This window comes from Macaca mulatta, chromosome 5 (genome assembly GCF_049350105.2).
Source record: "Macaca mulatta isolate MMU2019108-1 chromosome 5, T2T-MMU8v2.0, whole genome shotgun sequence".
Lineage (NCBI taxonomy): Eukaryota > Metazoa > Chordata > Mammalia > Primates > Cercopithecidae > Macaca > Macaca mulatta.
In genome coordinates this window covers 161,979,734-162,005,760 of record NC_133410.1, presented here as the reverse complement: position 1 = coordinate 162,005,760, position 26,027 = coordinate 161,979,734, and the positions used below count along the sequence as shown (strand labels likewise).

Below are 26,027 nucleotides of genomic sequence, written 5' to 3'. Positions count from 1 at the left end.
GCAAGAGAATCATTTGAACCTAGGAGACGGAGGTTGTGGTGAGCCGAGATTGCACCATTGCACTCCAGCCTAGGCAACAAGAGTGAAACTCCGTATCAAACAAAAAGTATTTAAATACTATTTTGAACAAGTTAATAGATCTCATATTTAAAAATTCTATAGGCTGCTTGCTGCTAAATATCAGACTTAATTAAGAATAATACAAAAACAGGGACAGGTTAATGGTGTCTCTTCTACATTTCCACAGCAGAGGCCAGGACTGTTGCCTCAGGAATTAAAGTTGCTCCGGTTCCCAAAGGGAACACATTCTCTCCGGACCCTTCTTCCTGTCCCACAGACAGTAATGGCTTCCAGACAATCAGGCCAGTAGTAGGGAGGGGGGTGGGGAGCAGGGAAAGGGGTTCTCTTAAGACTAAGAATAGAAATGTCCTCAGCATCTCCTGGGGGGATTTAAAATGCATTAACGACTGAAAAAAAGTGGTACGTCTACTTCAGGGGATTTATCCCAAGGAAAGAAAACAAACTGTGTACAAGGATTTTTGGTCAAGGGTCTTTATCCCAGTGCCATAATAGAAAAATAAGAGCAATCTAAATGTCTACTCATCAGGAAGCTAGTGAGGGAGGCAGGACAGTGCCAGTGCGCTCACAGTGGCTGCACTTGAGAGGGTGGGAGGAACAGTGGATTTTTTTTTCCTTGAGACAGGATCTTGCTTTGTCTCCCAGGCTGGAGTGCAATGAGTGGTGCAATCTCAGTTCACTGCAGTCTCCACCTTCTAGGCTCAGGTAATCCTCCAACCTCAGCCCCACAAGTAGTAGAGACAACGGGCGTGCACCACCATACCCGGCAACTTTTGTATTTTTTGTAGGGATGAGGTTTCATGTTGCGCAGGCTGGTCTTGAACTCCCGAGCCCAAGCAATCCACCCACCTCGGCCTCCCAAAATGCTGGGATTACAAGTGTGAGCCACCGTGTCCAGCCTTTCTTTTCTTAATTTCATATATTTCTTTAATGTACATATACAACCTTTATGATGAAAATGTATTACACACACAGAAAAAACGATGGTATAAGATGTTATAGCTTGTCAGAGTATTCTGTAAAATGTTAAACAATCTATTAGTAGTGACAATGAAGTAAAGGGTTAGAATAGGTTCTTCTGGAATGTTATGGGCCGAATCATTTTCCCCCCAAATTTGTATGTTGAAGTCCTAGCCCCTATGACCTCAGAATGTGACTATATTGAAACATATCTTTAAAGAGGTGATTAAGTTAAAATGAGGTCATTGGGATGGGCCCTAATCCAGTAGGATTGGTGTCTTTATAAGAAAAGGATCACGAGGTCAAGAGATAGAGACCATCCTGGCCAACATAGTAAAATCCTGCCTCTACTAACAATACAAATAAATTAGCTGGGCGTGGTGGCGTGCACCGGTAGTCCCGGCTATTCAGGAGGCTGAGGCAGGGGAATCGCTTGAACTCAGGAGGCAGAGGTTTAGTGAGCTGAGATAGTGCCACGGCACTCCAGCCTGGCGAAAAAGCAAGACTCTGTCTTAAAAAAAAAAAAAAAAAGCAGAAAGAGAAAGGAAAAGGATTGGCTGGGTGCAGTGGCTCACGCCTGTAATCCCAGCACTCTGTGGGGGCCGAGGCAGGCAGATTGCCTAAGGTCAGGAGTTTGAGAGACCAGTCTGGCCAACATGGTGAAACCCCATCTCTACTAAAAATACAAAAATAATTAGCCGGGTCTGGTGGTGTGCACCTGTAATCCCAGCTATTCAGGAGGCTGAGGCAGGCAAATTGCTTGAACCAGGGAGGTGGAGGTTGCAGTGAGCTGAGATTGCGCCACTGTACTACAGCTTGGGCAACATAGCAAGACTCCATTTCAAAAAAAAAAAAAAAAAACGGGAAATGTGAACACACCGAGAGACACAGGAAAGATTGTGAGAGGACACAGTGAGAAGGAAGACCTACAGAAGAAACCAAACCTGCCAACATCTTGATCTTGAAATTTGATTCTCCAGGATGGTCAGAAAAATTTCTGTTGTTTAAGCCACCCTATCTGTGATACTTTGTTCTGGCATCTCTAGAAAACTAATACATAGAGTTTGATCACTTTTTAAAATATTTTTTCTATGGAAGTTTAATTCCAAGTATCAAATAATGATAAGCACATTTCTGGAATGAATTTTATGGAGAATACTACTGCATCAAATAGAATAATGTTAACAAAATTAATTTCTTTCAATTAAAGTGTTATGGAATGTCAACAGATATTAAAATGATCTTTACCCTTTGTAACAATCTAAAATGAATCTTTACTTTTCACAACAACCTAAGAGAGAATGTTAAAATAGCACCATAAGGTATTCTAGGATAATTTTTACCAGTCTCTGCCCAACCAGTACATTCTTGCTAATCACACCCAAATGTTATAGAGGGTCTGCTGCTACATAAGACAAGTATCAGGTGTACTGCAGATATTACAGAATGTGAAGAACCTATGCCTTCAAGTTGACACAAGAGAGAAAAAATAATAATTTATTACTAAACAATTATAAAGTGATAGGTGTCTCAGAGAGAAAAGGCCAAGTCTTATGTGTACAGCTTACAGGATAGGCTTCATGAATACAGAAAGATTTCTAGGAAATGAGAGAACAGATACAACAATGTAGGAAGCTTGCAGGGAATCAACTTCAAACCTGGATCAGAAAAGAGAATGAGGCATCAGGGTAAGACTACTGAATAGCCTCTACAGGAAGGATTTCCTGATTTATAGAAGGATAAGAAACCATTTCATTATAAACATTTAAAGGTTAAAAGCAAGAAAAAGAACAAATAAAAACCTCTCCACAACTATGCCTACTGGACCAATTCAAAGAAGACTCTGATTAAACATTTCTTTGGGCCACTGGATGTCGGCCTTCAAGATAATGTCACTGACAATCTTGATAGTTCATTCTCTGTCAAATAATTTCCCTATTTAATGTAGAAATTTTTATAAATGGATATAGAATAATTTTTTTATTTTAAACAAACAACCTTAAGGCTGTTTGATTTATACGGTGGCACGGCGAAGATACCTATAGGAATAGGATGAGCAATATCATTTGCAATGAATCTAGGTTAGGCCCTGGCAACACCTATCCCTCTTCACTCATTAAGATATCTCTCATATGTGTTTACAAAAACCTCACCATCTTAATTATTAAGCAAGGTTTCATATGATATAATTGAAATCACACTTAAAGTGTATTTAATGTCACCAAACATTTAGATGTGACATTTGGTAATCTCTCATCCTATAGAACTGAGATACCAAATTGTTGAACAGTATATATTCTCAATTCCAGATACATTTTTAAGGACTTTTTTTTTCTTGAGACAGTGTCTCACTCTTGCCCAGGCTGGAGTACAGTGGCACCATCTCAGCTCACTGCAACCTCTGCCTCCTGGGTTCAAGCAATTCTCCTACCTCAGCCTCCTGGGTAGCTAGTGTTACAGGTGTGTGCCACCATGTCTGGCTAATTTTTGTATTTTTAGTAGAGACAGGGTTTCATCATGTTGGCCAGGCTGGTCTTGAACTCCTGACCTCAAGTGATCCTCCTGCCTTGGCCTCCCAAAGTGCTGGGATTACCGGCGTGAGCCACCACGCCCGGCCAGGGCTTTTTTAAGTAAAAAGAAAGCAAACTTTCTTTCTATATGATAATTTAAATATGAATATTAAAGCAAACTTTAATAGCTATATGATAAATAAGATTGCAATTTCATTAAAAAAACAAAAAACCAAAAAACTAAAGGCCAATTATATTGATTTTACCAATCTACCTAATTCTAAAACAGACTAGGAAAAAAATAATTCTCATTTTATTACTGTTTTCTTTTTGTTTGTTGTGAAGGTGGCGGTTTTCTGAGGTGTGATGCTTTATCTCTTATCTCCGTCTTTTCATAACACATGTTTATGCTGGAAGCTGGAAGGAGTAAGCTATAACTTTAAATGGAAATATGGTTCTTAACAGCTGTTTCTGCTATTCTAAAAATATCTTTCTTCCTCATGGTTTTAAAAGTCCCAGGTTCTTCTGTAGCTAATAGGATAGGGGAAAAAAAAAGCCATTCCAAATGTTTTTCCAATTATAATTTTGGAAGTTTATGATCAATTGGAAATCATGAACTTTTTTAAGAGAAGAAAAGGAAAAGAGGAGTATTTATCTACGTGTCCAACATGGTGCTGAAGGGCTTACAAACTGTCTTATTTAATCCTCCCAAAATGGGAGGTAGGTATTATTTATCCACAATGAACAGATGAGGAAGCAGGCTGAGAGGGGGTCAAGAGGTCACACAGCAAGTAAGGAGAACAGCTTGGATTCTTTTCAAAGCCACGTTCCTCCCACTACACACACATGCTGCCTGTGCCTACTGTGTGCTGAGCCTCTTTGTTGAAAATACTGGGGGAAATCACCTTGGATTTCTGTCTTATTTTTAACCTAAAAATCCATATTTATTTACACTTTGTGGGACACATTTCATTATTCTCTTTTATGTCAGTTTGCTTTTGTACCCTCCTCTATTTTTATCGCTAAAGCATTACCTTACTTAAGAAATAACTTTGTAATAAATAAAACTGCAATTTCAGAAAAAAAAAAAAACAACAACTCTAAAGGCCAATTATATTGATTTTACCAGTCTATTTAATTATAAAATAGAGTAGGAAAAAAATAATTCTTTTTTTTTGTGTGAAACAGAGGCCTGGACAGGGAGTCAGAGAAACCTGGCTCCAGCGTCTGTTCTTCCAGTGACTAATCGCCTTTGACTAAACACAGTCACTTTAAGTCCAGCCAAAAAAGCTGGATTCTAATTCCTGTTCTGCTGTCTGACTAATGTGTGGCCTTGGACTCCTGAGGGTCTTAGTTTGTCTCCTAAATTAGGGATAATAATCATATCTACCTCACAAGATTATCATGGAGATAAAATGAGAATGAACCATAGACATTACAATAACTGGCATATAGTCAGTCCTCAACAAACCTTAGCTATTATTATTATTAGCGAGAATATAAATCTTTAAGATTCCATTATCTTAAAGTGTATCTTACATTAATATATATGAAAGTTAAGTTATTAGCCCAAGTGACTTATCTTGGGAAAAGCTGTACAAAAGTTAAACTGGAAGCAATCATTAGTTTTACAAAAATATCTGATACTTTACAAAATGACTCATAAGATTATAAAAAATAACCTTAAATAACTGAAATGATTTAATATGTAAACATCTGAGTAATGCATACATTTTTCAGAAATATCCTTTCTTGAACAAAGCCAGCACAAGGTATCTGAATTTCACATCACAGTAAGTGTGAAGGGAGTTTAACTACAGTTTATTTATCAGTATTATTATGGTACATACCAGTCCATCTGTTAGCAGCTTCTTTGGCTACTTTATTTGCTTGGCCTGAAAAAAAAATTATATATATAAAATGAAATGTATTTATATATATAAAATTATCTTTGGCTATGTGTACATTTATATTTTTTCATATGAACAAAATTTTAATAAAATTTATATGTAAAATGGCTATGAAAAAAGCTGAAATAGTGACATAATATTGTATTTTACAAACTCTTGCAAATTCCTAAGGAAATTTAGGGAGCTGCAGTAATATTAGTAATTAATGGAAAGTCAAAGTGAACAATTTCCCTTTCCTAAGTGTCCATCATCATTGTACTTGCTCCTTTAAAGATAACATGTAAGTTTAAATGAGATGTTTTTCAAAGAACTCACCATACCAAAATACAAGTTAAATGTAATAAGAATTTTACTATACAGGCATTATAAGACCACAATAAGTGTGACTCTAAAAAAAATTTTAGTGGTAAGAAAGTAGTCACATAGAAGGAAGTATTTACTTTTACTTTATAAATACACATCATGCTATCAAATGTATCTGTGTGTATATTATGTACTTCAAGTTAATCTGCACAGCACGTAACAGTGCCATGATTAATGGGGCATTAACTATTACTTAAAATGATGGCATTTTAAATTGAAAGATAATTTATATGTTACAAAATTCAGCATACTAAACTATAAAATTCAGTAATTTTTATTTATTTACTTATTTAGGGACTAGGTCTCACTCTGTCTCCCTAGCTGGAGTGCAGTGGTGTAATCATAGCTCACTGTAGCCTCAAACTCCTGGGCTCAAGCAATCCTCCTGCCTCAGTTTTCTGAGCAGCTGAGACTATAGGCATGCGCCACCATGCCCAGCTCATTTTTTTTATTTCTTGTAGAGATCACCTATCTCTACAAGATATTCTGCTATGTTGCCCAGGTTGGTCTCGAACTCCTGGCCTCAAGTGATCCTCCCCATCTTGGCCTCCTAAAGTGCTGGGATTACAGGTATGGGACACGATGCCTGACCTTCAGTGGTTTTTATGATATTCACAAAATTGTACAACCATTACTACTATTTAACTCCAGAACATTTTTTCTTCACCCAAAAAAAAACCCTTGTGCCCCTTAGCACTCACTCCACATTCCTTCTCCCTCCGTCCCCTGGCAACTACTAACCTAGTTGCTGTCTCTTCTCTATGGATTTCCCTTTTGTGTACATTTCATACGAACGAAACACACAATATGTGGTCTTTTAGGTCTGGCCTCTCTCACTTAACACAATGTTTTCAAGGTTCATTCATGTATCAACACCTCATTCTTTTTTAAGCTAAGTACTAATTTTACAATTTGCTTATCCATTTATTAGCTGATGGACCTTTGGGTTGTTTCTGCTAATACGAATAATAATTTTTGTGTGAACATGTTTTCAATCATCTTGGGTATATATTTTGGGGAAGAGATAAATTGTTTGCCAAAGTGGTAGCACCACTTTATAATACCACCAGCAATCTAAGAGGTCCAGTCTCTCCACATCCTCATCACTTATTATTTTCTATTTTTTTTGAGACAGAGTTTTGCTGTTGTTGCCCAGGGTGGAATGCAATAGTGTGGTCTCGGCTCACTGCAACTTCCGCCTCCCAGGTTCAAGCAATTCTCTTGCCTCAGCCTCCAGAGTAGCTGGGACTACAGGCGTACGCCACCACGCCCAGCTAATTTTGTATTTTTAGTAGAGATGGGGTTTCACCATGTTGGTCAGGCTTGTCTCCAAGTCCTGACCTCAGGTGATCCGCCTGCCTTGGCCTCCCAAAGTGCTGGGATTACAGGCGTGAGCCACCGCACCCAGCCTCATTATTTTCTGTTTTTACATTATAGCTATCCTAATGGGTCTTGATATGGTTTGGCTGTGTCCCCACTCAAATCTCATCTTGAATTGTAACTCCCACAATTCCCAGGTGTTGCGAGAGGACCCCAGTGGGAGGGGATTGAATTATGGGGGCCGGTCTTTCCTGCACTGTTCTCATGATAGTGAATGAGTCTCACAAGATCTGATGGCTTTAAAAATGGGAGTTTCCCTGCACAAGCTCTCTTCTCTTGTCTGCCATCATGTGAGACATACCTTTCACCTTCCACCATGATTTTGAGGTTTCCCCAAACGTGTGGCACTGTAAGTCCAATAAACCTCTTTCTTTTGTAAATTGCCAAGTTTCAGGTATGTCTTTATCAGCAGTGTAAAAACAGACTAATACAAGTGTGAAGTAGTATCTCACTGGGGTTCTGATTTGCATTTCCTAATGATTTTGTGCATCTTTTCATGTGCTTATTGGTCATCTGTGTATCTTATTGGGAGAAGTGTCTGTTCATATCCTTTGCTCATTTTTCAATTGGGTTGTCTTTTTATTGTTGTATTATGAGTTCTTTATATATTTTGGATACTAGGCACTTGTCAGATACAAAACTTGTGAATATTTTCTTCCATCCTGAGTTCACTTTTCACTTTTCTTTTTGTGATGGAGTCTCTCTCTGTCACCCAGGCTGGAGTGTAGTGGTGCAATCTCGGCTCACTGCAACCTCTGCCTTCCTGGTTCAAGTGATTCTCCTGCCTCAGCCTCCCGAATAGCTGGGATTATAGGTGTGTGCCACCACGACTAATTTTTGTATTTTTAGTAGAGATGGGGTTTCACCATGTTGGCCAGGCTGGTCTCGAACTCCTGGCCTCACATGATCCGCCCGCCTTGCCCTCCCAAAGTGCTGAGATTACAGGTGTGAGCCACGGTGCCCAGCCTCTTTTTACTTTCTTGATATTGTAAAAAAATTTTTAATTTTGATGAAGTCCATTTATCTACTTTTTCTGTGGTTGTTCCTGCTTTTGGTGTCGTATTCAAGGAACTGTTGCTTAACACAAGGATAAAGAAATATAAATCTGTTTTCTTCTAAGAGTTTTATAGTTTTAGCTCTTCCATATAGGTCTTTGATCCATTTGAGTTAATTTTTTTGATGTAAGGTGGGGGTTCAGATTAATTCATTTGCATGTGGATATCCAGCTGTGCCAAATACCATTAGCTGAAAACATGATTTCTTTCCTGATTCCATGGTCTTGGCACCTTTGTTGAAAATCAATTGGGTTTATTTCTGGACTCCTGATTCCATTAATCTATATGTGTATTCTTTTTTTTTTTTTTTTTTTTTTTGAGATGGAGTCTCACTCTGTTGCCCAGGCTGGAGTGCAGTAACATGATCTTGGCTCACTGCAAGCTCCGCCCCCCGGGTTCACACCATTCTCCTGCCTCAGCCTCCCGAGTAGCTGGGACTACAGGCACCTACCACCATGCCCGGCTAACTTTTTATATTTTTAGTAGAGACGGGGTTTCACCATGTTAGCCAGGAGGGTCTCGATCTCCTGACCTCGTGATCCGCCCGCCTTGGCCTCCCAAAGTGTAAATGTCTATTCTTATACCACTACCATACTGTCTTGATTCCTGTAGTCTTATAGTAAGTTTTGAAATTGGAAAATTTGAGTCTGTAACTTTGTTCTTTTTCAAGATTCTTTTGACTATTCTGTATCTCTTGCATTTCCATATGAAACTTAAGATCAGTTTACCAATTTCTGCAAAAAAGCAGCGAAATTTTGATCGGTATAGCATTGAATCAGTAGACCAATTTGGGGAGTATTTCCTTAATAATATTGTGTTTCAGCCGGGTGCAAGAGCTCACGCCTGAATTCCTAGCACTTTGGGAGGCTGAGGCAGGAGGACTGCTTGAGTCCAGGAGTTCGAGACCAGTCTAGCCAACATAGTGGGACCCCATTTCTACAAAAGATAATGAAAAAAAAATTAGCCAGGTGTAGTGGTGCACACTTCGAGTCCCAGCTACTAATTTTTTTCTATTTCTCTTTCATCTAGCTAAAAGTGTGTCTACTTTGTGATCTACTTAAAGAACCAATTTTTGGGTCGCGTGTGGTGGCTCATGCCTGTAATCCTAGCACTTCTGGAGGCTGAGGCGGGCAGATCACCAGAGGTCAGGGGTTTGAGACAAGCCTGGCCAACATGGCAAAATCCTGTCTCTACTAAAAATACAAAAAAGAAGCTGGGCATGGTGGCGCGTGCCTGTAGTCTCAACTACTCAGGAGGCTGAGGCAGGAGAATTGCTTGAACAAGGGAGGTGGAGGTTATAGTGAGCCAAGATCGCACCATTGTACTCCCACAAGAGCAAAACTCCATTTGAAAAAGAAAAAAAACAGCCGTGCGCAGTGGCTCACACCTGTAATCCCAGCACTTTGGGAGGTGAGGTGGGCAAATCACAAAGTCAAGACATCGAGACCACCCTGGCCAACATGGTGAAACCTCGTCTCTACTAAAAACACCAAAAAAAAGCTGGGCATGGTCGTGCGTGCCTGTAGTCTTAGCTATTCAGGAGGCTGAGGCAGGAGAATTGCTTGAACCCAGGAGGCAGAGGTTGCAGTGAGCTGAGATCATGCCACTGCACACCAGCCTGGTGACAGAGCAAGAATCCACCTGAAAAAAAAAAAAAAAAAAAAAGAACCAATTTTTGGTTTTTATTTTCTTGTTCTTCATTTCTCTTTGAAAATATTTGAAGTGTCTTTGTCTAGTAAGTCCAACACGTGGGCTTTCTCAGGAATAGTTTCCATTGAAAACAGTTTCCACTGAAACATTTTTATTCCAGTGTGTGAGCCATATTTTATTGCTTTGTATGTCTTGCAATCTTTTTGTTGCAAAACTGGGCATTTAAAATAATGTTAGCCTGAGTAACATGGTGAAATCCTGTCTCCACAAAAAATACAAACATTAGCTCAGCATGGTGGCATGTGCTTGTAGTTCTAGCTACTCAGGGGACTGAGGCAGGAGGATTGCTTGAGCCCAGGAGGTTGAGGCTGCACCAAGTCATGATCATGCCACTGCACTCCAGCTGAGGCGACAGAGTGAGAATGTCTCAAAAAAAAAAAAAAAAAAAAAAAGGGGGGTAATAATTAATTTAAAAAATAATATAAGGCGCCTGTAATCCCAGCTACTTCGGAGGCTGAGGCACGAGAATCACTTGAACCTGGGAGGCAGAGGTTGTAGTGAGCCAAGATCATGCCACTGCACTCCAGCTTGGGTGACAGAGCAAGACTCTGTCTCAAAAAAAAAAAAAAAATATATATATATATACACACACACACACACACACAAAAAAAAAAAAAAAAAAATAGCAACCCTAGAAAGCAGATTCTCCCCACTCCCCAGGATTGCTGCTTGTAATAAGTTGTTACAATTTGTTTAGTAATTTTCCTGAACTAAATCTGTAAAGTCCATGTTCTTAAGCATGGCCACTGAAGTCTCTACTTGGTTAGCTTAGTGGTCAAGCTATTAATTGAACAGAGATTTCCTTAAATGCTTGGACTAAACCTCTATGAAGAGGCTGTCTTTGCCAAAGGGCTCAGCCGTCTTTGCCTAAGGGTTTGCGTGTGCTGGGACATGCGTTCTCAGCAAGGCAGTTTATATCTCTGACCTACTCTTCGCTTCTTGCTTGCAGAGCATCAAGGTCAGCTAGATGTGGGGACCGTCCCAGGTCTTTACTGAGAATGTGAACAACCCTAAACTTGCATGTAGGCCTTCTATAGTTTCAGGAATATGTTGCTCTTCAAGGCTCTCATGAACATATAATTTAGTTTTTCCTTTTTTTTTTTTTAGAAGGGTCTCACTCTGTCACCCAAGCTAGAGCACAGTGGCATGATCATGGCTCACTGCAGTCTTGATTTCCTGGGCTCAAGTGATCCTCCCACCTCAGCCTCCTGAGTAGCTAGTACTACAGGCACATGCCACCATGCCTAATTTTTAAATTATTTATAGAGATAGAGTTTGCCATTTTCATATTGGTTTTGAACTCTTGGGCTCAAGCAATCTTCCCAAAGTGTTAGGATTACGGGCATAAACCACTGCACTTGGCCCTTTTAAGCTTTTTGATTAGTCTACTGTTTGCCTCAACTGTTATTCATCAACAATGATTAACTGATAAGTTAAAATTATTTGTAATTTTAACTTCTTTATTTGTTTGTAATTGTTATAGACAAACACTCCCCACAGAGAGGATTTTAGCACTGGGCATACCCCAGGCCAGATCAAACAAAAACAGTCTTTCCTATTGGTGTCCTCCAGGGAATCACCAAACATGTAAATAATGACAATTCTTTGGGATCAGAGCTCTTATAGAGCTCCAGCTGCATTTTGCTCCCCTAGACAGTAGGAATGCAGGGTTGTTATCCTTCAAGGTCACTGCTGAGGTGAGAGTGGGAAATGAGAATAGGCAAATTCAATACCACAAAGCTCATTATTCTTACTCAGAGTCTGCTAATTTTCCTCAGTAGGCTCCTGTAAGCCTTTGGTTAATTTCCAGAGGTCTGAAAAAGTTGACTACAACAATTTTTGCAAGTTTTCTGAAAGGGCAAAGTTTCAGAAGTCCTTACTCCACCTTTTTACTGTCATCCTGGCATTTATTTCTCAGAAAATTACTTAAGTACCTCTAAGATATTTTCAAGTATTTTTGTGGGAATTTAATTTCTACTAACATGTTTTCTCTGGTCACATTTGAATAATGGTCAGAATAGCTAAATTAAAAAATTGTTTAAAGAATTGTTGCTTGTAAATATCACTTCTTGGATACTGCAATTAATTTTGTTATTGTTGTTGTTGTTGTTTTGAGACTGTTTTCGCTCTGTCGCCCAGGATGGAGCGCAGTGTGTGATGTTGGTTCACTGCAGCCTTCTTCTTCCCAGTTCAAGCGATTCTCCTGTCTCAGCGTCCAGAGTAGTTGGGATTACAGGTATGTGCCACCATGCCTGGCTAATTTTTGTATTTTTAATAGAAACAGCATTTCACCAACTTGGCCAGGCTGGTCTCAAACTCCTGACCCCTAGTGATCTGCCTGCCTCTGCCTCCAAAGCAATTAATCTTCTAAATACTTGCTTAATGATATAATTCAACTGGCATAAATATAAATTATTTCTCACTGATGTTACTGAGAAATAAGAGAATACATAGCCGTGCCCCATATGAACAAATGGTTATGGCTACAGTCACCAAATTATTCTCTGAATAAATCATGACAGACTTAGAGATAAGCTTGAGTGATATAATATGGGGGGGGGGGGGGCTATAGCCATGCTACTAAGAACCAAATCCTATTAAAATCAATTTGTGAAACTTATAAGCCTTTAATCCACTATAATCTGTTCTGCACTAACATGATAGCTGAAATCCCATGAAACCCCTCATTGTCAAAAAGTGCATTTAAAAAACAATTTCATTGAGGAATGGAGATTTGGGGTGAGTAGAGGTTAAAGTCTTAAGAAGTTCTATAAATTTAGCGATAAGGGGATCACTGGCATCTACTACTTAAATATTTAAATTTCTTGGATTTGTGGGTTTATACTTTTCATCAAATTTGAAAAACTTTAAACTTTAGCTTTTATTTCTTCAGATATTTTTCTGGCTCAGCAACCTCTCCTCCCACCAAAACATACTCCATTTGGGACTGTAATCACACATTTATTAGATCCCTTGAAATTGTCTTAAGGCTCACAGATGCCATTTTCATATTTTTAAAGTTTTTAATTTATACATGAGTCAAGGACTCCATATGCTGTCCAGGCTGGCCTCGAACTCCTGGGCTCAAGTGATCCACCCACCTTAACCTCCCAAAGTGCTGGAATTATAGGAGTGAGCCACTGCGCCTGGCCCCATTTTAGTATTTTTAAAATTCTTTATTTTCTGTGTTTCATTTTGGATGTTTCTATTGCTATATCTTCAACTAACACCAATTCTTTCTTCTGCAAAATTTAATCTGCTGGTAATTCACCATAGTGTATTTTTCAGGTTAGACATTGTAGTTTTTCATGTCCAAAAGTTTGATCTGGGTCTTTTTTATATCTTCTCTATTTCCACTTAACTTTTTGAACATATGGAATACAGTTATAATAACTTTTTAAATGTTCTGGTCTTCTGATCCTAATTTCTGGGTCAATTTTGATTGATGGAGTATTCTGCTCATTATAGATCATGTCTTCCCACTTCTCTCCAGGCCTGGTAGTCTTTGCTTATATGCCAGACATAATGAATTTTATCTTGCTAGATGTTAATCCTTTTTCAAGAGACAGGGTCTCACTCTGTTGCCCAGGCTGGAATATAGTGGCACGACCCTAGCTCACTGCAGCCTTGAACTACTGGGTGCAAGCAATCCTCCCATCTCAGCCTCTCAAGTAGAAAGGTAATACCAGCTAATTTTAAATTGTTTGTAGAGATAGGGTCTCTCTCTCTTGCCCAGGCTAATCTCAAACTCCTAGCCTAAAGCTATCTTACTGCCTTGGCCTCCCAAAGTGCTGGGATTATAGGCATGAGCCACTGTGTCTGGCAAAAAAGATGATAATCTTTCATAAATTTGTAAAAATGCACAAAGCCAGGAAGGAAGGATTCTTACTCTCTCATTCCCCAGTCAAAAATTAATATATCTCTAATAGACTCCAAGTTCTCCAGGATCCATATTTACATGGTTGCATAAATAACTATTAAAAGATAACCTAGTCTGATGTTGATGAAAAATGATAAAGGCCAAGCATGGTGAATCACACCTATAATTCCAGCACTTTGGGAGGCCAAAGGGAGACAACTGCTTGAGGCCAGGAGTTCGAAACCAGCTGGACAATACAGCGAGACACCATCTCTTTAAAAAATAAAATTAAAAGTAAACTAGCTGGATGTGGTGGCACGTGCCTGTAGTCTCAGTTACTTGGGAAGCTGAGGTAGGAGAACGACTTGAGCTTGGGGGGTTGAGGCTACAGTGAGCCCTGATCATGCATTGCACTTCAGCCTGGGAGACAGAGCAAGGCCCAGTCTCCAAAAAAATAAAAAATAAATAAATAAATAAAAATCTCACTGAAAACCAGAAAATTTCAGGTTTGTTCTCTCAGTGAGATCTCATATACTATAATACTCATTCACAATGGCATGTTTTCCTTGGGCTGGGAAATAAATTACCAAAGTTATAAATTCAAGGGTTAAAATTGACAGCAGAATGCAGGCAACCAGTTTAAAATTTCAGTTGCTGCCTCTTCCTCAACTGTGTTATTCCGCCCTCCAGAAAGTTCACCATCCTTTGTATACCCTGAACTTCTTTTCTGAAGTTTTATTACCTAAGAGGTGATGTGTTTGCCAAAAGTGCTACTTGAATCAGACCTACAAGGAATGGCAACATCTTAAATTAACATGCCTACAATACAAGTTTTCCCCACTTCATGAATCGGTCTGGCACAATTCCCTGTTAATTTCCTGAACGTTAATGTGATCCTGGCTCAGGGTCACTATCAGTGTAGGTTACAGTAGTTTAGTAAGCCTAAATAAGGGTTTTATTCATTCCTGAGTGGGCAGAATGTATCAACATTAAGAAAAGGACTGGGGAGACAATTGGAGGTGATGTCAGTGAGGGTCACCTGTCCAAGGAAATAGCTGTGGCAGTACAATAGGGACCATGGAGTGGAAAAGCTTGCGTCTTTTTGAATATACCTAAGAGTTGTAGGTCCTAGACATAAAAGAGAATGAAACAGGTAGGCAAAGAGGTAGTACACCAAGTACAAGAATCACATAAAACTGAAATCAGGAAAAAAGGCAAGAAAGAGTAAATGAAGGGTCAGATTTGGTTATTGTGGAAAGTCAGATTTTTCATGATGAACTGCTAGAGGGCACAGTCATGCTATCCTGAAAATAAATCACCTGAAAGTATTCAACCTCATTAAGAAACTGTGCTTGAAGTTCTCTTTCAAGAGAATGAGAAGGTGCTCTAGATAAGGTACACAACGTTCTACGTCCTCCTGAACAAGCAGTCTGTTTCCTTTTGAAGATGAATCATATGCAGGCCTAGCTTCCTAGTAGTAACCTTCTACCTGTGAGGTACTCTCCTGCTGTGATGTGCTTGTGCTCACTGAGGATCATCTGGTATTAGTTAAAACTTTCAAACAGATTAAGGTGGTTATTTTTGTAGGTGTAGATTTGATTAGCACTTTCTTCTGCAGGATGATGACAAATGAATCTGTGGTCAGCATAAAAGAGCTGACATGTTTCCCCAAATACTTAATTTACAGAGAATGACTGGCTCAGGGAGTTATTCTACCTCCGCCTCTCTTTGAAAATCACCCAGGGTAATCAGCTGAACCAGTGGCACTACATATCACCATCTAGGCGATGTACTCCATATATGTGAATGGTGCCTCCTGGAGTTGTGCAAAGCAGCGACCTGTCTCTAATATGAAGTTTAACTTCAGATTTACACTAACTGAACTGCTTAAAAATTCTTTAATTGTAAAGGCCACTGCCAAGGACTAGGCCAGCTTAGTTGCAATCAAACTATCCTCAGGTTAATTTTAACATACCAAATATTTTCCATGTCTTTCAAAGCCTTCTATCACACACTATAGTATCAGCTTTTCTGTAAGTTTCACTTGGTACAGTTTCCTAAACATAAGACAGGCTAAGACAGAAAAATATTTAAAAAGTTATATTTTCCCAAGTAATTAAATGCTTTGTCTTTATAATATACTCTTTTATCTCCTCAAATATTCACATTTCTATCTTTTAAAAAATATATAAACATTATTTAAAACAAAGCTCTGGGGACTCTGGTTTAAAAGAAGGAAAAAAATCACTGGTATATTTAAAAGGCAACTCAATGTACAGACTGATTTTCTGCAACTTGCAAACTCTTCTACTTATGGTATCATTTTTCCTAGAAGATAATGACAGATTTCTTTACAGAATCAAAGTTCTTCAGGCCAAATTAGCTTTTTTTCTGACTCCTCAGTTCTCTAAGCTTGTATTTTATGTCTTTATCCTTCTATCCCACACATCTTCCTTAATTTTAAAATGCTTATAATTTCAAAGTTGTCACTGTTCAATGCTCTAACATTAAGACTTTTTTTTTTTTTAAGAGACAGAGTCCTACTTTGTCACCCAGGCTGGAGTGCAATGGCACGTATAGCACACTGCAGCTTCAACCTCCTGGGCTTGAGGGATTCTCCCACCCCAGCCTCCCAAGTAGCTGGGACTACAGGCCTGTGTCACCACGCTTGGCTAATTTTTGTGTTTTTTTGGTAGAGATGGGATTTCACTATGTTGGCCAGGCTGGTCTTGAACTCCTGAGCTCAAGCAATCCACCCATCTCAGCCTCCCAAAATGCTGGGATTATAGGCATAAGCCAACATGCCCGGCACATTAAGACTTCTTAATGGCGATACTAAAGCAGTATTTTCCTACTATGTTACAAATACAAAATTAGAGTACTACAAACAGAATACTATCTTAACTGGTTTTATTTTCTCATGTATATGGAGAATGGTTAGCAGGCAACTAGAAATATAAAGTCTTTTTCATTATCAAAGTTAAAGACCCCTAAGATATGATACAAACTTACGTATTTCTTCCACGACTTGTGGATCACAATCTTTGTATTTTTCTACTTCTGCCTTTAGCTGTTCCCTTTGGTCTCGAAGTGATGAAAGCTCTTTTGCTAGCCTGGTTCGCTCTTCCTGCATTCCAAATAGTTTTATGTTCAATTAAGACAAAATTCTGTATGTTGTAACGTAATACATTTTATAACAATTTCATTTTATTTCTCATAAATGATGTGCATTAGACTTTTGATATTATATATATAAGCATACACACACAGATAGTCACAGTATAAGAACAAGCTCAATTCTCATCTTTCCTGAAATCTCAAGCATCTTTTATATATATTGAATAACTAAATGGGAGTTAATATGCAGAATAGAATGCTCACAAATAGGTGAGAGGTTCATGTTAGAACTCTAAGATGACCATGTCATCGTATGTTAGAGAAAAAAATTATACTATTTTTTGAGTAGTTTCACAAGGCTATATATGTAAGTAACATTTTAAGACAACATTGATCATTATACAATTATCTTTAACAGTGTTCTAGACAATTTTTCAATTTTTAAGAATATTTTAATATATCCTTAATATTTTATATACATTTAAAGAAATAACACAATTGTAGCTTGAGGCCTCCCACTACCTATTCTTTAAAGGTAAACCAGAATAAAGCTTCAAAATACAATATAATCCAATAAAAACCATTTGAAATGTCTAGCCATATTTCTCACTAGCAGGTGGAAGTCATAGTGCTATACGTATTCATTTTGTATTTCTGAAACCTGAAAAGCCCAAACAAAAACCAAATGTTCGCAAAGATTATAGTACAGAATCATAGGATAAATCCGAGGCAAAATCAAGTAAAGTTCAAACTGCTTAACACGACTTGTAAGGTTCCCAACTACCTTGTATTTTTTATTTGTATTTTTCTACTTTGCTTTTAGCTGTTTCGTTTGGTTCCAAAGCGAAGACAGTTCCTTTGCTAGCATTTGTACAAGAGACTGTGTATACAGAGCAGCACGCTCAGAAGCAGCACGCCCCAACAGAACTCTCAGCAGTGAGGAAAACTTTCTAGATCTGCACTCTTCACTGCAAGACCCACTAGCCACATGTGGCTACTCAATATATGCAATGTGGCTACTGTGACTGAGAAACTAAATTTAACTGTAGCTAATTTTTATTTAAATATAAATAGCCACACATGGTTAGTGTATATCATACTTCACAGCTCAGGAGAGATTTTAAAATAACTAGAATATAAGAAGATAAGTCATTATTTGCCATCAATACCCAAATTATACATGCTTCAAAAGGAACACTGTCACCAAGTGTGGTGGCGCCTGCCTGTAGTACCGGATACTCAGGAGGCTGAGGCAGGGGGATCACTTGAGCCCAGGAGTTCAAGGGCAGCCTGGGCAATACAGAGATACTCCATCTCTAAAACACAAACCAAAAAACAAAATAAAACAAAACAAAATCAAGAGGAGAAAAAAAGACAGGAGAAGCAGAGTGGTGAACATCCATTGTGAATACAATGATAGTTCTCCAGGTATCACGCATTGAAACAATCTTAGACAGTCACTATCATTGAGATCTTTGCCAAATTATTTAACCTCTTTGTGCCTCCAGTTCCTCAAAAAGCAAAATGGAGACAGTAACGGTAGCCACCTCCCTAGACTGCTGGTAGGATTCAATAAATATACAAAATGCATTTAGAACAGTAGTTGCCTGGCTCAGAGTAAGCAGAATACACATGTTAGCTATTTTTCTTCTTTACCAACAGCAGGATCGCCACCATCATCAAGAATAATATCTAGCAGATAGGCGCCAGGTAGTTCTGAAAAGACCTGGCTGGTAAGATCAGGATGAGCACAAGACTTCATCTTTCTTAGGAACATTTCTGAACCATTAAGCTCTTCTGATATCTGCAGGCGGCAACTATGTTTGCTGATGGGTTTTTGCCTGCAAGATGTACTTGTTTCAGTGGATTAACAGTAGACTGGCTGACAACTTCAGGGCAAGTGTATGTCACCATTAGTTGAAGGTGGTTCTACAAGTTATTGCCAGTGTTTAAAAAAACAAACAAAAGGATCAAATAAAGTGGTAGTTGCTATTGTCAACTGAGGAAGAAACAGAACAGCTTCAGGTTATGCCCAGAATTTACCTTTCCTTGAATATTCTTTAGAAACGACTATTCTCCAATTCCTATCTGTGATTGTGCTGATGATTCACATAAAACAACATACGTGAAATAACTTTGAAAGCATAAAGCCACTGTAAAGCTTTGTTATATCCCTTTCTACTATGTGACAAGTTTTCCAGTTGCTTTCTTTCCCAATCAAGTGATACAAATAGAGGCCCAGATGAAATGCTTAGTGGTTCATGTTGATCTTCAATATTTTTTAAAGTCATAAGTCTATAGTTCAGATAATGATGAAAATAGAAAGTAAAATGATTTTTTAAAATCTCTAACCTAATACTTAGAAAAAGATTGCACTTTAAAAAAAAAGGTCAATATTTATTTTAAAAATTTTTAAATATTACAAGGCCACAAAGATACTATGTTGATGGTTTTCAGTTTGTTCTATACAATTTTTTTAAAAAGACTCTTAAAAATTTACATAAACATTTATACAGGGCTTACCATGTACCAGGTCCTCTTCCAGGTGCTTTGCAAATATTAACTAGTTTAATCCATACAATAACCCAATGAAGTATAATAGATTTTATTATTCCTCATTTTGCAACAGAGAAAAGTGAAAACAGAATTTAGGAGACTTTCAAACCCAGGCAGTCTGGCTCTAGGGTTTATGTTTCTATGCTATGCTACCATATATAATAATAACAAAATCTAGACTCACAATTAGTGAATCCTACTGGGTCAAACGTTCATAGCCTTGGCTATGATCTCCTTTTCTTCTGGTAGAAATGCATCCTCCTCACAGGAAGCTCTGTGTCCTTACTCTAATATGTAGAATTGTCATTATTAAAAGAATCTATAGACACAAACTTACCGTTTCACATCGGCCAATTTTAGCTTTTTCAATGCTTTTCTGCAGGCTTGCATGCTTTTGGCTTCCCTCAGACAACTAGAGAATCAAAAACAAATAAAATAGCTTGCTAAGACAAACTGCCATGTAGTCATGTAGTAGTTTATGAAAACAAAGTTGGCCGGGTGCAGTGGCTTGTAATCCCAGCACTTTGGGAGACCAAGGCGGGTGGATCACGAGGTCAAGAGATGGAGACCATCCTGGTCAACATGGTGAAACCCCGTCTCTACTAAAAATACAAAAATGAGCTGGGCGTGGTGGTGCACGCCTGTAGTCCCAGCTACTTGAGAGGCTGAGGTTGCAGTGAGCCGAGATAGGGCCACTGCACCCCAGCCTAGTGACAGAGCAAGACCCTGTCTCAAAAAAAAAAAAAACAAAAAAAGAAAACAAAGTCAAACACTATACTGGGAACTAATTTCTCCAATCTGAAGAAAACCAAAGACCATTAATCATTAGGGTACACTGGAAAAAAAAAAAAGTTTAAAAAACATTTTCTTTTTATTCCATGCCAATACATGAAACAAATATCATGCCTCTAATCTTTTCCACATAGTCTCTATTTATTAGGTTCCCCACTCCTACTCCAAGTAACTTGAGGTCTATTATTTAGTTAGAAATTGAACTTGAAGGCCAGGCACGGTGACTCATGCCTGTAATCCCAGCACTTTGAGAGGCCAAGGCAGGCAGATCGCATGACCCCACGAGGTGGAGACCGGCCTGGGCAACACGGCAAAGCCCCATCTCAACAAATACAAAAAAATTTAGCCAAGTATGATGGCATGAGCCTGTAGTCCCAGCTACTTAAAAAAAAAAAAAAAAAAAAAGAAACAAAAAAGAAACTGAATTTGAAAATCCAAAAAAATCTCTTTTCTATAAATTCTCTCTGCAAATTTCATTTCACTTCCGAATAAAGTCTTTTCAAAATACCTGACCTATTTCACTAAGTCAATAATAAATTTGTCACTTATTATTATTACATATAGTACTTCACAAGGAATTGCATAGTTACATATCATGTTCTCAAGAAAAAAATCTGCTAGCCTGTTGCCAAGTTTAGGTATGTTTTATATCTTTTTCTCTTTTTATTCTTGAGATAGTGTCTCACTCTGGTGCCTAGGCTGGAGTGCAGTGTCATGATCATGACTCCCTGCAACCTTTGCCTCCCAGGCTCAAGCCATCCTCCAACCTCCACCTCCCAGTAGCTGGGACTGCAGGTGTGCACCACCACAATCAGCTATTTTAAAAATTTTTTCTAGAGATGGAGTTTTGCCATGTTGCCCAGGCTGGTCTTGAACCTCCAGGCTCAAGCAATCTTCCGACCTCAGCCTCCCAACATGCTGAGATCACAGGTGTGTGCCCTGTTGCTCAGCCTGTTTTATATATCTTAAAAGTCATCAGTTTAAACTTTTTACTCAGCTTAGAAAGTAGATAAGTTGTATGTGGAAATGGATTAAATAACACCAGCATAAAGAGACTACAGATATTGAATGCTGATTAGCATGTGGGTAGGCCTACACATCAAAAAGGACTGGTTAATTTCAGAGTGTTGGCTTTTTGTCTCAATTTTGTTAATCTCACCTGGGTCTACAAGTAAACAAATAATCACAGGAAATTCTGAATACTAAATTCTCCACATCTTTTGCTATAAACTAGTTAGAAATTACAGATTCATTTGACCTTCTTAAAAAATATTTCACTCCTCCCTCATTCTTGAATTACAAACATTTAGAAAATAATTAATAATTGGATGGATTTAATTTCTGTTGGCTGATTATAAAAAACTAACTGTTCACGGCCGGGCATGGTGGCTCACACCTGTAATCCCAGCACTTTGGGAGGCCGAGGCGGGCGGATCATGAGGTCAGAAGATCGAGACCATCCTGGCTAAGATGGTGAAACCTTGTCTCTACTAAAAATACAAAACCAAAATTAGCCGGGCATGGTGGCAGGCACCTGTAGTCCCAGCTACTCCGGAGGCTGAGGCGGGAGAATGGCATGAACCCGGGAGGTGGAGCTTGCAGTGAGCCAAGATCCCACCACTGCACACCAGCCTGGGTGACAGAGCGAGACTCCGTCTCAAAAAACAAATAAACTGCTCCCCTACCCCGAAAACACACACACACACACACACAAAACTAACTGTTCACAATATGATCTAGTCATATGTAGAGAGTGGATAGAATTTAGATATCCTTTTTTTGCTTGAAATTCAGAAATACTATCTTCAAAAAGTTGGTAAGTTTACCCTTGCTTTGGGAAATCTTTCACGTCTCAGTACGCATAAAGGGACCGTTGTAAGCTTTCCTTTAACAGCTCTCCAGTCACTGATTCTAATCCGTAGCATGAACAAGATCTACAGATAATGCCAGGCAGACACCACTACAAACCAGTTATACCTCTCCTTGCAAGTAATTATCTTCCTAAGTTTAAAAAAAAAAATCTGCTGTATACATATATTTTTAAGACGGAGTTTCTCTCTTCTTGCTCAAGCTGGAGTGCAATGGCACTATCTTGGCTCACTGTAACCTCTGCCTCCCAGGTTCCAGCGATTCTCCTGCCTCAGCCTCCAGAGTAGCTGGGATTACAGGCACCCACCACCACATCCGACTAATTTTTCGTATTTTTAGTAGAGAGTAGAGATTGGGTTTGACCATGTTGGCCAGGCTGGTCTCGAACTCCTGACCTCAAGCAATCCACCCACCTCAGCCTCCCAAAGTGCTGGGATTACAGGCGTGAGCCACCACACTCGGCCGAAGATCTAGTTCTTTTAAAAAAGAGCTCCTATTTATAAAATAAAGTCATATTTTAAAAGTTAATATTAGTCTGACCAACATGGGGAAATGCTGTCTCTACTAAAAATACAAAAATTAGCCAGGAGTGGTGGCGCACACCTATAATCCCAGCTACTTGAAAGGCTGAGGCACAAGAATCGCTTGAACCTGGGAGGTGGAAGTTGCAATAAGCTGAGATCATACCACTGCACTCCAGCCTGGGCAACAGGGTGAGACTCTATCTCAAAATAAAAAAAAAAAATAAAATAGAAGTTAATATTCCACCCTGAAGGACCTGCCTGAAATAATTAAAATATATACATAACATTTAAATTTAGGAGTAAATAATTTTTTCCAATTAAAAAAACACACATATTTTAGCATAACATTTTTCCATTAAAAATGTTTTTAAAATAACCAGACAGACACTATCCAAACAGTTACTAATTATATAAAAGACAATAATGAAAGGACATTTTAAGGACATTTTATATATATATACACACATACGTATATATACACTTTTTTTTTTTTTTTTTTGAGAAAGGGGCTGGAATGCAGTGGCCGGATCTCGGCTCACTGCAACCTTTGCCTTCCGGGCTCAAGCAATCCTCCTACGTCAGCCTCCCAAGTAGCTGGAACCACAGACACATGCTACCATGCCCGGCTAATTTTTTTATTTTTTTTGTAGAGATGGAACTTTGCCATGTCGCCCAGGCTGGTCTTGCACTCCTGGGCTCGAGCAGTTCATGTACCTGGGCTTCCCAGAGTGCTGGGATTACAGGCGTGAGCCACCACACCCAGCCAGGATATATACCTTAATTATATTAATTAAGAGTCTTTCAGGTACTATACATCTGTTTGGAATTACTTACAACTTAAAAGCATTTGAAAAACAGCTCATTCAGAAATTTCTTTTTTTTTTTTTTTTTTTTTTTGAGATGGAGTCTCGCTCTGTCGCCCAGGCTGGAGTGCAGTGGCCGGATCTCAGCTCACTGCAAGCTCCGCCTCCGGGGTTTACGCCATTCTCCTGCCTCAGCCTCCCGAGTAGCTGGGACTACAGGCGCCCGCCATCTCGCCCGGCTAGTTTTTTGTATTTTTTAGTAGAGACGGGGTTTCACTGTGTTTGCCAGGATGGTCTCGATCTCCTGACCTCGTGATTCACCCATCTCGGCCTCCCAAAGTGCTGGGATTACAGGCTTGAGCCACCGCGCCCGGCCAGAAATTTCTTAATTACAAAAATAATCTTACATATTTCAAATGTGAAGCATGGAATTCATAACTTGTCATTTTAAGTATCTTGGTAATACAGGGAGGCACAATCCAAATGATGTTATTAAAGGAAAAGCTTCTGCTAATTATCCTAAGTACTGAAATAATTTGGTTCAACTCAGTAGTGAAGGACTCTTGGCTCACTGCATAGTTCTTAAAATCCCAACCACTGGAAACAAACAATGAAAGCAACTCTTGTGGGGCCGCCCATGCTATCAGCTTTTCATCTATACAGTTGCACTACTGCCATAGTTCCGAACCTATACCTTGGAAATAAACCAAATGCAGCCCTCATGTGATAAAAGCTGAGATTTCTAGTCACTGTATATCAACTATCTGAACCAGTAGTTACCAAACTTTAGCATATAGTGGAACCCAAAGGGCTTTTAAGGCACAGGTTGCTGGGCTCTACCTCCCGAGTTTCTGAATAGCACATCTGCGGTGGGGTCCAATAACGTGCATTTCTAGCATGTTCCCAGGTGATGCTGCCAGTTGGGGACACCACACTTCTGATAATTAGTGAACTAAACAAGAATCTATTTTCTTATAGTAACAAACTCAACTAAAACACACAGGATATTTATCTATAGAAAAATGTTATCTCGTTCACAAGCAAAGATGAATTACTGCTAAATGCTGTAGACCGAACAAGAAAACATCTTAATGTTTGTCTTTAAAAGAAATACAAATGTCCACATTTACAAAAATAGAGAGGTGATAGCCTGTATTTTTAAAAAGGCATGGGTTGGGCGCAGTGGCTCACACCAGTAATCCTAGCACTTTGAGAGGCCAAGGCAGGTGGATCACTTGAGGTCAGACCAGCCTGACCAACATGGTGAAACCCCGTAACTACTAAAAATACAAAAATTAGCTGGTTGTGGTGGCATACACCTGTAATCCCAGCTACTCAGGAGACTGAGGCAGGAGAACTGCTTGAACCCAGAAGGCGGAGGTTGTAGTGAGCCAAGATCGCACCACTGCACTCCAGCCTGGGTGACAGAGCAAGACTTCATCTCAAAAAAAAAAATTAATAAACAATAAAAAGGTATTTATCATAATATTCCTTTAAAGAGCAAAGTCTTCAACATTCTATAATGCAACTGATAATGGCAGGAGGCAGACAAATGCCTAGGCAGATAGGGGTGGGTCCCTGGTGAAACCCCACCTCCAAGCCAAAGACAGTTTAAAGCCTGAAAGCCAAACTACAAATTAAATCCACAGACTAGATTGAGAACCCATCTTCCTATTTGGTGGCTTTCCTCTGATCCCCACCCTTCACCTATTTTACATATACCTACCGTTTCATAATTGGTTTTCTATATTGCTGTGCTCACCTTTCAGTGGTGCCTTTAGTTTCTTTGCATACTCACAAACCAATCAGTTTGCACTCCCCTATTCTGTGCCCTTTTTATAAAAGCCCCCGACTCAGCCACACTGGGAGAGAAACCATCGGACTATGGGGTGGGGGGACCATCCCCTAAGATCCCTCTCCAATGAGACCTGTTCTGTTGCTCAATGAAATTCTTCTCTGTCCATTCTTACCCTTCAATTGTCAGGGTATTCTTGTTCTTCTTGGAAGCAGAACAAGAGCTCGGGAACTGCCAAATGGAGTACAAGCTGTAACACAGGTGGGCTGAGTGGGCAGGGTACCTCCAGCAGCAGGCCTGGGGCTGAGCAAGGCCCAGATTGGGGCTAGTGCGGTGCTGCTGGCTGTGGAGGTTTCCAGTTGGCAAAGCAGCTGAGAAAAATCTCGTGCCACAATTACATACTTTAACAAATCCACTTCCAAATTTCACTAAAGCGAATAATAATTTTTAAAAACTCAGTAACCCAGAACCCAACTGCAGCTGCAACAATAAAAACTACTTATCCTGTAAAAATGAAATCCTGTAAAAACAGGATTTCATCCTTATTTATTCATTTTTTGAGACAGGGTCTTACTCTGTTGCTCAGGCTGGAATGCAGTGGCATGATCATGGCTCACTACAGCCTTGAAATGCAGGGTTCAGGCAATCCTCCTACCGGAGCCTCCTGAGTAGCTGGGACTATAGGCATGCACCACTATGCCTAATTTTTAATTTTTTTTTTGTAGAGACAAGGTCTCACTCCTTGG

The 26,027-nt window shown here is 39.2% G+C and overlaps 1 protein-coding gene across 3 annotated transcripts in view; it reads right to left on the bottom strand.

The window, feature by feature from the left end:
- The window catches only part of MND1 (meiotic nuclear divisions 1), a 73,177-nt gene that overhangs the window by 606 nt on the left and 46,544 nt on the right, over positions 1-26,027 (bottom strand). For 2 of the 3 annotated variants that reach the window (NM_001258106.1, XM_015139353.3), the window contains 3 exon segments: positions 5,399-5,443; positions 16,838-16,952; positions 19,836-19,910. In NM_001258106.1, coding sequence (NP_001245035.1) covers positions 5,399-5,443; positions 16,838-16,952; positions 19,836-19,910 — 235 coding nt within the window. 3 annotated transcript variants of the gene reach the window in all.